This window comes from Giraffa tippelskirchi, chromosome 8, assembly GCF_054371585.1.
Source record: "Giraffa tippelskirchi isolate mGirTip1 chromosome 8, T2T-mGirTip1v1.2.pri, whole genome shotgun sequence".
Classification (NCBI taxonomy): domain Eukaryota; kingdom Metazoa; phylum Chordata; class Mammalia; order Artiodactyla; family Giraffidae; genus Giraffa; species Giraffa tippelskirchi.
The window spans coordinates 144,938,030-144,950,122 of record NC_137282.1 but is presented as its reverse complement, the minus strand read 5'-3'; the positions used below and the strand labels follow the sequence as shown (position 1 = coordinate 144,950,122).

The 12,093-nt window shown below is 41.2% G+C and overlaps 1 protein-coding gene and 4 non-coding genes across 5 annotated transcripts; 3 read left to right on the top strand and 2 right to left on the bottom strand.

The window, feature by feature from the left end:
* The first annotated feature begins 151 nt into the window (after window positions 1-151).
* Window positions 152-3,253, top strand: LOC145518497 (histone H2A type 1-H-like). Its single transcript, XM_081523152.1, has one exon. The coding sequence runs from the start codon at window positions 185-187 to the stop codon at window positions 569-571; it is 387 nt and encodes a 128-aa protein (XP_081379278.1). The 5' UTR covers window positions 152-184; the 3' UTR covers window positions 572-3,253.
* A 1,759-nt stretch (window positions 3,254-5,012) lies between these two features.
* Window positions 5,013-5,084, top strand: TRNAH-GUG (transfer RNA histidin (anticodon GUG)). Its single transcript has one exon. It is a non-coding gene; the product is annotated as a tRNA-His (tRNA).
* Window positions 5,085-5,519: 435 nt separating this feature from the next.
* Window positions 5,520-5,592, bottom strand: TRNAV-UAC (transfer RNA valine (anticodon UAC)). The gene has a single exon. It is a non-coding gene; the product is annotated as a tRNA-Val (tRNA).
* A 3,643-nt stretch (window positions 5,593-9,235) lies between these two features.
* On the top strand, window positions 9,236-9,309 carry TRNAT-AGU (transfer RNA threonine (anticodon AGU)). Its single transcript has one exon. It is a non-coding gene; the product is annotated as a tRNA-Thr (tRNA).
* A 2,331-nt stretch (window positions 9,310-11,640) lies between these two features.
* Window positions 11,641-11,714, bottom strand: TRNAI-AAU (transfer RNA isoleucine (anticodon AAU)). The gene has a single exon. It is a non-coding gene; the product is annotated as a tRNA-Ile (tRNA).
* Between the last annotated feature and the right edge of the window lie 379 nt (window positions 11,715-12,093).

The window sequence follows — 12,093 nt, the reverse complement described above, 5'->3', positions numbered from 1 at the left end:
GTTATGCCCAATCAGAACGGAAGAATCCCAGTTTCTCATTTCCATTGGTTAAAAATGAAACCCACTAATCTAACCAATGACACGTCTTCTTTTTCGCGCCCAATTAGGCTGAGCCTTATAAAAGGCTCAGCACTTGCAGATTTATGTTAGTAAGTTTACTTGCGCTGCAGCGGTACGAGTGGAAATGTCTGGACGTGGCAAGCAAGGTGGCAAGGCCCGTGCTAAAGCTAAGACCCGTTCCTCGCGGGCTGGACTCCAGTTCCCCGTAGGCCGCGTACACCGCTTGCTCCGCAAAGGCAACTATGCTGAGCGGGTCGGTGCTGGAGCCCCGGTGTACTTGGCGGCGGTGCTGGAGTACCTGACGGCTGAGATTCTGGAGCTGGCGGGTAATGCTGCCCGCGACAACAAGAAAACGCGAATCATCCCGCGTCATTTGCAGCTGGCCATCCGCAATGACGAAGAACTCAACAAGCTGCTGGGAAAGGTTACCATCGCTCAGGGTGGTGTCTTACCTAACATCCAGGCCGTGCTGCTACCTAAGAAAACTGAGACCCACCACAAGGCCAAATAGATTAGGAAAGGTGAAAAAAAACAAAGGCTCTTTTCAGAGCCAACCTACATTGTCAGAAAAAAAGCTGTGATTACTGAGCATTTCGAGTGCTAAGCTTACAAGAACTTAACTGAGGGTGTGAAGCAATTCTGATTGCGTTTCAAAATACGGTCTGAATTGATGTTCACATGGACTAGTATATTCACGAGACGCTTACTTAGAAACTGGGAGGTGAATCAACAGGTAACTTCTTGAAAGTCAGATAACCCTAATGTTGCCTAGTAGTGTTCTTACGTAGTCAATATGGCAGGCACTGGTTACTTTTAGAAAACATGTAGTATAAAACTGAGTATAGTAGATCCTTTGAGGAACATTGTGAGTAAGTGACCTGGCTAAAGAATAGTTTTTATCATGTGAAATTATTGAGTTCTGCTTAATTACTTTTATTTTCTTGAGGATTTATCCTAATGGGAAATTAGCTTGTCGATTAGAGTTATTTTCTTAATCTCGTGTAAATCCTTGCACCTATTTCTTTGGGATACATATATTCATTTAATGCACTCCTGTGTAGACAGTCAAGGCGACTCAAAATCTGCCTCCCTGGAAGATTCAACTTCCAGTAGACTTTGAGCCTCATATGCTCATTGTCCGACTCTTTGTGACCGTATGGACTACACAGTCCATGAAATTCTCCAGGCCAGAATACTGAAGTCGATAGCCTTTGCGACCCCATGGAGTATACAGTACATGGAATTCTCCAGGGCAGAATACTGGAGTAGGTAACCTTTTCCTTCCCCAGGGGATCTTCCCAACCCAGGGATCGAACCAGGGTCTCCTGAACTACAGGCAGATTCTTTACCAGCTGAGCCACAAGGACAGCTCTGAGGCTAACTGTAAAAGGCCAAAAAGTGAGTGGTGGCCCAATTCCTGGAAATCTCTGCCCTTTTCCCAAAATAATTGGAATAATCTACTCATTAGCCTATGCAATTACCCTGCCCATAAACTAACCATGCCATATTTACTGGCTCACTGTCCCTCTCTGCCTCTGCCCTCAAGGCCTCCCATCTCTAAGTTGGAGGTATAAGTTGCAGTACACAGCCAAGCAGTTCTACTAGTGCCAAAATGCTCTACAAAGTCAATCAAAACAGGCCCAGGATTGTTAACCCTTTGTTAACTGGTCATAGGGAATTTACCAAGAGGTTATAAAAAAGAATTGGTTGAAGGAGAGGCAGCAACACAATTTTCTCATTGAGTTACACAAGGCTGTGATCCATGTGATCATTTTGGTTAGTTTTCTCTCATTGTGGTTTTCACTCTACCTGCCCTCTGATGGGTGAGGATAAGAAGTTTGCACAAGCTTCCTGATGGGAGAGATTGGCTGTGGGGAGAACTGGGTCTTGCTCTGGTGGGCAGGGCCATGCTCAGTAAATCTTCAATCCAGTTTTCCACTGATGGCTGGGACTGTGCTGCCTCCCTGTAATTTGGCCTGAGGCGGCCCAGTCCTAGACTTTGCAGTCACTATAGTAGACTACATGCTCTATGGTACAGGTAATGGCAACCGCCTCCCAGGACTGCCGCTGCCAGTGCCCCTGACCCCGCGACAGGCCACTGTCAACCCACACCTCCCCCGGAGATTCCTAAACACTCACAGGCAAGTCTGGCTCAGTCTCTTGTGGGGTCACTGTTCCTTTCTTCTGAGTCCTGGTGCACGAGGGTTTTGCTTGTGCCCTCCAGGAGTCTCTGTTTCCCAGTCCTGTGGAAGTTCTGTCATCAAATCCCACTCGAAATCCTTCAAGCTAGGCTTCAACAGTACGAGAACCAAGAACTTGCAGATGTACAAGCTAGATTTAGAAAGGGCAGAGAAACCTAACTACTGGACCACCAGGAAGTGCCCCCTACAGAGATTTTTTTAAAAATAATATAGGAAAGGGAGATGGTAGGGTTCCTGGAGCTATACCCCTAAGTAAGAGAGAAAGTTTTAAGTTTATCTTGTTATAGAAAACTTAAGAAAATCAGAAGTAGAAAAGTCCATGGCACTGATAAGCATAGAGCTAAGAAGTTGCATAGGCCACCCTCTTTTTCCTACTCAGAACCACTGTAGTAAATGTGTCAGACAGAACTCTCAGAAAGGCTTTCAGAAATAAAAAGCACAAGAAAAGAGGCCATTTTCTAAGCTTTGTGCTGAAGAGGGAATTCACAGGGCCTGGACTCCATCTTAGGCCTGTTCATGCTGATCATGCTTGGCCACCTCTCCAATGGACTCTGAACTCTGTGCTTAGTGCCTATGGAAACTACAACAGAAGGAGAAGACCCTCTCTGGACAGGGGATTCTTGAAGATCATATCCAGGTTACTCATCACCTAAGAGAAAACATACACTGATCACCCCTGCCTCCGGACAGGTCATAAATTTTTCCGTATCTATCGGAAAGTAACCTCGAGCTTATTGATTATTAACTGTTTGGAATGTAACCTTGGGCTTATTGATTATTAACTGTTTGAACACATAACACATGAATGATGGGGTTATTGTGATTGTATTTACCCTTCCTTTGTTTATGTAAGTCTCAAGGAATTTGGGGTGGTGGGTTCGGACACCACACATGAGGTATAAAAGATTTTCACAAATGCTGGTCAGGGTCCTTGGCTAAGAGAAGATTCTGCCTTGGGCCCGCTGGTGTAATAAACTGCACTCCACTACCTGCATTGTCTCCTTCTGAGTGAGTTTGTTTCCCAGAGCGCGTGGCTACAACAGTGCCACACCACGGACTAGCAACAGGATTAGCTTTTCTCCCTCTGTATAGGGAACCACATGGAAATCAATCCCATTGCTAAAAACACCACAACGGAAAATACAGAAAAGCACTTGTGTCCGTAAATAGGGTGCTTTCTAAATAGGGTGAGAGGAAGTCCCTGAGGGAAAGAAAGGAAGGAGAGGTCCAGCTCACACAAGCCTGAGACAGAAGCAGCCTACATTCCCTGTAGAGCAGCATTTTCTTTCCTTCAACTTAACTGAGCTCATTTCCTTGAGACAGAAAATCCCTACCTCTCTTCCCAGATCAAATTAATACTGGGAATTCTTCTGCAAACCTGCCAGTAATGAGGATGGCTTTGTGTGATCTAGAAGGAAGGAGACAAAGAAAATCTCAGAAAATTAAGGACATCATTTTGGCTCTGCTGAGAAGCTTTTTATGGACAGCTGCTGTTATATGAACTATTTGCTTTCATTTTCTATTGATCCTTTCCTCCCCACAGCCCTGCCTGCTAACGTCCTCCACACACAATAAAGTCATGTGCTTGGCCACATGCTGTTGGGAGCCTGCTTTCATAAAGCATTGGATTGGAATCTCTGCATATTCATTCATTCATTGTGGGGCCAAACAATATTCATAAAGAACTTAACGTGGAGCCCTGGCGCTAAACTATTGAACAAGACAGTTATTGCCTCTTGGAACACAGTGAGGGTGGGAGGGAAGAAGGGAGGAGACTGACATTAATTTAGAATAACTCCAGTAACTAATTAATCATAAAAAACTGATATAGGGACATTGATGAAAAAGCAAAAAAAAAGGATCATGGAACAGAGAAAATAAAATTTGACTTAGACTGAGAGGAATATGTTGTATGGAGACAGGAGGTCAGGAAAAGCTTCCCCAATGAATTCAGTGGAAAGCTGAATGAAGCAGGAATGAAATTTAACCAGGTATAGAGAAGAAGGGAAATCATTTCCTACCAAGGAAGGAGCACTCCAGGACTCTGACCCTAGGGTCAATATTCGCAGAGCCATCTGTGAGGGGTTGGGGGTGGACCATAGAGCTTCCAGGCCACACAAGAAGCACTTTCCCCTCTGGCAACCTAAACCTAGGTAAATGGAGAAAGTAGTTTCAATGAGATGTGTGGACCCTAGACACCACACTTTCTGACAGTTTCAGTTGGGCGGGATGAGTCCTGGCGGGCTGAACTCACAGATGTGTGGGCAGAATCGATCCATATTCGTTGCCTTGAACTGACTTCTGGCACCTGGTATGAGGCCAGATTACACACCAAGCACCCAAAGATTCTGACCAGTTTGGCCAAAAATGGGAATCAGTAGGATTCACTTCAAAGCAACCACCCTCCCTGTTCCATAGCTGGAGGTCTGAGGACTACACTTTGTAAAACTAAGCAAGAAATGTGCATGGATTAGAAGTGGAAGTGAGAGTAGTGATTTCACAAGTGTTAGCAACCCAGAGAGGAGCCATCATGTTTGAAAAATTGCACGAAGTGAAACAATTTTTGTTCCTTTTGGTTTGTTTGCCAGGAGCAAGATATTGGAAAGTGGAGGAGAGAGTAAGGCAATTAACTGAGAAGGCATTTCTAAATAAGGACAGAAACAAAGTGCCTGTTTCTATGGATGACGGGAATGGATGTTCCTGAGAAAAGAGCAGAGGTACAACTCAGAGGCAGGTGTGTCTTCATGGCTTGCCGTGATCGTATAGTGGTTAGTACTCTGCGTTGTGGCCGCAGCAACCTCGGTTCGAATCCGAGTCACGGCAGGCAGGAGCTGCATTGCTCATAAGCACCTCACTGTTTTTGCAACATTGCCATGGAGACAGCCTTGGAAATGCCCTTGCGAGATAGAAGACAAATGTTCTGCATCCTGCCCGCACTTGCCAATAATGGCTCTCTTTTACACTCATACTTTATGGATTCTTAGGTTTCATGTAGGATTCTACAGTGGATTTCATTTTCTTCCAGATTTATCTCTGGTCATTATAAAAGTCAAGGAGAAATAGGTGACAACCTGATGCTCCACACTGCCTCACAGAGCTATGCAGTATATGAAAGTGGATCTCTCAAAGAGAAGTCAGGGGAAAATCATATATTGTTTCATAAAGAGCTATTAGAAGTCTAATCTACAAAACGCTGAAACCTCACTCTGTTTGCTTTGGAGTTGAAGAAAAAAAAAAAAAGATGTAGATCTTCTCAGCTGGTTCCACTGGGGATCGAACCCAGGACCTTCTGCGTGTAAAGCAGACGTGCTAACCACTACACTATGGAACCAGGAGCTAGTAGGTCTTCTGTCCCCAGATACAAAAGTTTCTCACAAAATATATCAGCAAATATAATGATTGATTCAGAGATAGGTAGTTTTGAACACAGAAACTTTTGGTGTTTAATTACATTTCTAGTGCATTTCACTCTCACACAAGCTTAAAATATCTTCAAGTTGCATCATTTGTGAACACACTATTCTTGATTTGTGCCCCTTTGAACACTTCTAGACTAATCTATATTTATCCATTCACTCAAAGAGTATGTATGTTGAACATGTGGGCCAAGCACTTGTCAAAGTGCTGAGTATAGAGCAGGGCAACAATCAAAACCCCTGTGTATACACACCTCATCACCTTATCTTACCATGCTGTAGTTCCTAGCAAATAACAGGTGCTGAATAAATGTATCTATTTCAAAAGAATTATAAACAAAATTAGCAGCACTCTCATGACCTCTCTTTTTTGCAGCTGAGTTACAGCTAGACAATCGGGGGACTGTTCGCTAGGTTAAACGTAGGATATCTGTGCATTAATGCAGATGGAAGGCAAAAAATAAACAAATGTTTTCAATTGTAGGGGTTCAGAGAATGCCATTTCAAAATATTCTCCTCTGATATGTTGATTTTTTAAAAGTCAACCACACTTGAAAAACAGCAGATCCAAAAAGGGCACTCTTACCTTCCTTTTGATTCTGAAAGCAGGAGATGAAATATAATATACCCTGCCTGTACCAGGAAGAAAGAAGCATTCTTATTAACAGAGACTGGGGAGTCCAAGCAGAGAGAAATCTTTCCAAAAAAGAAAAACCTCCTTAAACTAACCCTTATCTTCCAAGTTACTTTTCCACGATTAACTGCCCTAGTCCAAACCCTTTCGTCTTGTCACATTTTCATGTTTGTCCAACCTAATACATAAGTGTTGGACTCTAATTGCTTCTTTAAGTCTTCATTTTTCTTGTGAGGGCCCCCACGTACAACTTGCTTAATAAAATTTGTATGGGTTTCTCCTATCAATCTGTTTTATGCTAGTTTAATTCTTAGGCCCAGTCAGAAACCCTAAGAGATTTTACCTCTCCTACACAATCTCTCTCTCCTCTCCCCTCCTTCCTTGTAATATATTAGTGGTCTAACAAATCTTCAAATTCTGGGCCCTGATTTCCAGAGCCTTAGTGAAGAGTTGGGAGACTTTTAGAAGTTAAGTCACTGGTGAGAAGGTTGTTTGAGGGTCCACATAATCCTAGTTGTTCAAGGTCTTCTCAGTTTTCATTTCTATTTACAATTAATTTACAGTGGACATAAAACTGATGGGTTTGGTCTGGTTTTACCAAATTGATGGTGGGCAAGGACCATGGTGGAAAGATATACCTATTAAACACTGCCTACTAGGATTTTTTTTTCCTAGGCTTTGGAGGTAAGGTATAGAATTATAGGAGAGCAAAAAATAACCAAAGAGCCTGAGCACAAGACAGAAACTCATAGGGTTTCTGGAACAAACATAAGGAGTTTCCAGTTTTTAATGAAAAGGATCAATTAAAAAAACAAGCTCACGTACCAGAGCAAGGATTGAACCTAAGTAGATACACAACTTACAAACTTTAATTTCAAAACCTTCCCACTCACCAATGACAGCAACAGGATTTTGTTCTCATATCTTTTCTGATAAGAAACCAAAAAGTATTTGTTTACAGTTTGGAAAGTCTAGGATTGACTTCATAGGCTCATGAAACATTGGCCCAAGCTTACAAGAATATAAACAAAAAACAAATCTTTGGAAGGCTCTTTGATAGGAAATTCATAAAATATAATTGAAACAATTATTTTCATAAAATTTACTATTTATGTGCTATGACTTGTGATGGGTTGTTAGAACTCTCCCTCACCTTGCAGATATATATTCTAACAAGAAAAACACATAATTTTACTAAATACCTAATTTCATGAAAATACAAGGAGGCTAAGTTAAAGGAAGTATAGGATGCTACATGACCACCTACACATTCTGAAGACCCTTACTAAACTAAAACTTTAAGCACTAGAAGACACACCTCCAACAGACTGTCATATAAAAAACCAGTAGACTTCCCTATATGGCTAGACAGATCATGTTTCAAATTTAAAAGAAGAAAATCTATACTTTTTTAAGAGAGAATATTTTTTAACCTAGTAGCGAGAAAAATCCTTTAAGCATAACCTCAAAAGTACAAACCATTAGAGGGGGAAAAGGACAGCAGATAGGAAATATGATACCCATTATGGAATTTTACACAGAAATTAGAAGCAATGATTTAAGTGTACACAAGGCAACTTTGATGGATCTTAAAGTCAAAATGCTTTTTAAAGCCATAAGTATATAATATATCATTCATATAAATTTATGTGTTCAAAAAACAAAAATATCATTTTGGTATACATGTGTGTGTGTATATATATATATATATATATATATATGTATGATCAAAATAATACAAAATGAACAAATTAGAAAACTTGTTTATGTAAGGAGAGGAATGGCAGCAGGACATAAGGACAAAGGAAATGAATAAATTTTGTTGTAAGAAAGGGTGAGTAGCTTAGGCACAGGCTACACTGGCAGAGAAGAGCTGGTGGGTGCCCAGAGGAAATCAGGTAGATTTGTCACAGGATCTCAGTGATTTCTCTGTTCTCCAGGGTCTTTCATTTTGTGGGTGCTCAGTGAATGCATAAGCCTTCAATGCTTCTCCATAAAGCACAAAACACAGGGAAGTTCTTTAAACATTTCCAAAAGATGGTCTCGTCTATTCCTTCCCCACCTTAAGCTGTATTTGGCCAACATGCCACAGACCCTTCTGCAATCATCAACCTGACATGGAAACTGGGAAGAGAGGTCACGTCACTCTGCTAAGACACCCTGCACATTGCCTCCTGCCTCCTGCATTCTGCGGGAAGTATTTACCACACCGCACCCTAATTTTCCTTACTTCTCTGAATCCTTCACCCACTTTTACCGTCAATGAAGACAGAGATCAAGTCAGTTTTAACTCACTGGTGCAATGAGCAGAATCTCCTCTGCATCAGTGTGTCCTTATCTTTGCTCGCTTTCTTGTGCCAGGTCAGAGAAAATAGAAGGAAGCATGGTAATCTTGCTCTTGTGCAGTGAATTAGCTCAGAAAGTAACATCATGGAGTCTGTAACCTGGAGATTGGGGAACTGGTGCTTATGTCTCTCATTTGTTTGGAGGGGGAAGTTTTTAAAACTCTCTTTATTTATTTGTTTCTAGAATATAAATCTTAAAGATAAAGAAGTTTTTGTTTTGTTCGCTGTTCTATCTTCAGTACCTAGTAAATTACCTGAAGTACAATAGTGACCACACTTGTGAACAAAATGAATTAATGGATAAAATTTTTTAATGTGTGGCAATATCCAATATTTCCTCTAGAGGGCGAAAGTAACCATGAAATAGGAATTTCACTCCAATGTAAAATAATTTTTAAAACCTCGCACTGAAGAATGCATTATTTTTTATATATTGAAGTTTCTGCTTTCGTATAGAAATAGGGTTTGGAAATATAGATTTGTTCTCTTTGTCACAAAATCATGTACATTTCTGTCAAAATGCTGCATTTCACAGAAAATATTACAAATACCATATAACTGAATCTTAGTTAGAAAAGCGGCCCTGTGGCTTAGCTGGTCAAAGCGCCTGTCTAGTAAACAGGAGATCCTGGGTTCGAATCCCAGCGGGGCCTTTCTCATTTGGTTTTTATATTTCAACAGAGTTGTTGCCACCAAACATCTCGGAGATGCATTGAACAATCTATATTACTGGTAAATCCTGTATAAAATTCTTATTTCGATGTGGACAGTCTTTTTCCAGCATCACAATATGAAGATCTGTGGTGAAGGGAAAAGTGAGTAAGTTTCCTGTAAAGGCTAGAAAGTGATGGATTTGCTAATGATTGGTATGTGGATTGAGCACAAATTATCTTGCAGTACCTGATAGAGAGCAAAATTTCAAATTCTGTCTTGGAAGTTCACTTTCAGCTCTCTTAACCTGTGACATCCAACATTTTCAGCTAAACGATGGAGTTTGGTTATCAGCATCAGGTAAAGAATTAATAAGAGATTTTTAGAATCAGACTCATTTCTATTTCTGAGAACAAGTAAGAGAGGAATGTCAAATTTAGACTCACATCATTTTGGTTTTGTACAGCCCTCAAAACTGTATTTGTTTGTGCATTAGTAGAACCATCTGGGAGTGGAAATTGGGAGCTTAATGATATTTTGAGGAAATAAATCATAAATCAATTTGTTGAATGTTAAATGATATCAGAGTTTACTAGCTAAAATGTCACTGCATAGCACTGGCCTACACATTGGGTTTTTCCCTTTTATTAAAAAAAAAATCAAACATTATAATTGGAGTTTTACCAGAGTCATTGTCTTTTCAGTTCCATAGAAGTAGTTCTGCATTATGCCTGAAACCTTGTTTATACTTCCTTGGAAACCTGGTTTCATTTTCATTAGTTTATCCATAGCAGTTCTTACCCATGTACTTCCCAAGGAATATAAGCAAAACAGGTAGTCATGAAGAGTAGCAGATTATGCCATCCCAGTAAGTCTGGAGTAGGTCCTACACATTTATATATTCATAAGGCTTCATATGTAAGTAATGTAAATCCTCAGTTGAAAGCCAATTGCCTAGAAGATGTTAGACTCAAAGCGCAACCAAGGTAACATTTCGAAAGTAACTGAAATTATGTCTTGCTGTACTCTGCTGCTGTTGTCTGATATCAGGCAAAACAACACCAGAATTCCAAACATACTATGAACAGTGGGCACTGATAAATCTCTAGGAATTTCTCATTCCTTGAAGGCTGTCAGCTAACAGTTATTCTGTTTCTAGTGAATGTCCACATTTCATGGCCTGTGGCCTCCTTCATCTCCAAAGATAGCAGTGACCTGTTGAGTCTCTCTTGTACTTCAAATCTGTAAGTATATTATTTAATATGCAATGGAGTAATAGATATCCTTTATTAATTAAAAAAAAAAAAGTTTTTCAGGTGCTGGCTTTGATACCAAGGATGCAGTACTGACCGAAACAGAGGAAGGCCTTGCCATCTTGAGCTTGTTAAGCACCCACTATGTCCCTGGAACTGTGCTTGAGACATTACTTAGGTCATTACTTAATCAATATCATGCATGTTTTCTTAGTAACCGGGTACTTTTAAACAAGAGAAAAAGTAAAAATATTTTGGGAGTCTGAGGGACAGTGCAAGGGTCGAGGGGAGAAAAAGGAGGAGGCTCGTGCTGGGCACACAGAGAGCCAGGAGCCAGACTCAAGAAAAGGGACCGACAGGGAGAGCAAGGAGCTTCGACTGAGAGCGGCCCCAGGGGCTCTTGCCCTCCTATCCCCCACTGCACACCCCGTTTTCATCATTCAAATCTTAAGTCCAGAGATTTTATGATAAACGTTCAAAACAAAAATTTTTAGACGAGTTTTAAATGGCTTAGTAAGTGGCAGCACAGAAGTAACGGTCAGATACAACCCAAAGGCTGACCATTGCACCATTTTACCACAGAGCATTCGCGGTTGCTGGTCTGAGGCTACGCGAACAAGCCTGAGATATTCTCGTATTGAGAAAAAGGAAACCGAAATACCACCAGGCATATATCCCCGAGGGGATCGAATCAGCGACCTTAACACTATGAAAACAATACCCTAAGCAACTGAGCAGCTCACCATGCAGAGGAATGATGTTTTTACATTTCAGAAATATAAACTATATCAAAACATTATTGCCTTAAGTTTTTTCCAGAATGATTCAAGAAATTCTCTAATTCTCCCTATTTCCTCTTTCCTAAATACAGCCACCTTACCTTGTTCAAGCTTCTTTGAAAGCTCTTCATCCTGACTCTGGTATGTTATTTCTTATAAAGAAAAAATACACACAATCAAATCGTTCAGTGCTGGTGGTATTAGGACTATCTGTAAGTGGATGCATGGCAGCACGTTCCACCTGAGATGTGGTCTAAGGATAAAAAGGAGAGGGGGGAAGAAAAAAAAAAAAACCCAACTCTGGCCCGTACGGGGATCGAACCCGCGACCTTGGCGTTATTAGCACCACGCTCTAACCAACTGAGCTAACCGGCCACGCTTACGCAAAAGCTTTACTTAACCTCCTTTCAAGTCTGATCTAATTAAAGTAGGCCGTTTTTCCAAAAGGTTTAAAAATGCTCTTTTTTTCTACCATAAAAGGAAAAGATAAATCCCAGCTGCCGGCACAAATAAACCATGCTTCCCACCAGGAAAACAGATTATTTCTCAAATCGACCAAGGAAGACGCAGACCAATGTCCGGAAACAACTACTTCCTTGCAACTATTCCCAGAAGGCCTAGGGTAAATGCAAAGCTCCTGTGCGCCTGAGATGGCGGCGGGCGGATCACGGAACTCATCACAGAGCCCCACCAGTGCAGGGCTCAGAGGACCCGGCTTCCGAGCGCGGGGTACGGATTCTCTGCTCCGGGAGAC

Bases quoted from the DNA above. Each gene is read 5' to 3' on its own strand.
- LOC145518497 (XM_081523152.1), top strand. From the start codon at position 185: ATGTCTGGACGTGGCAAGCAAGGTGGCAAGGCCCGTGCTAAAGCTAAG.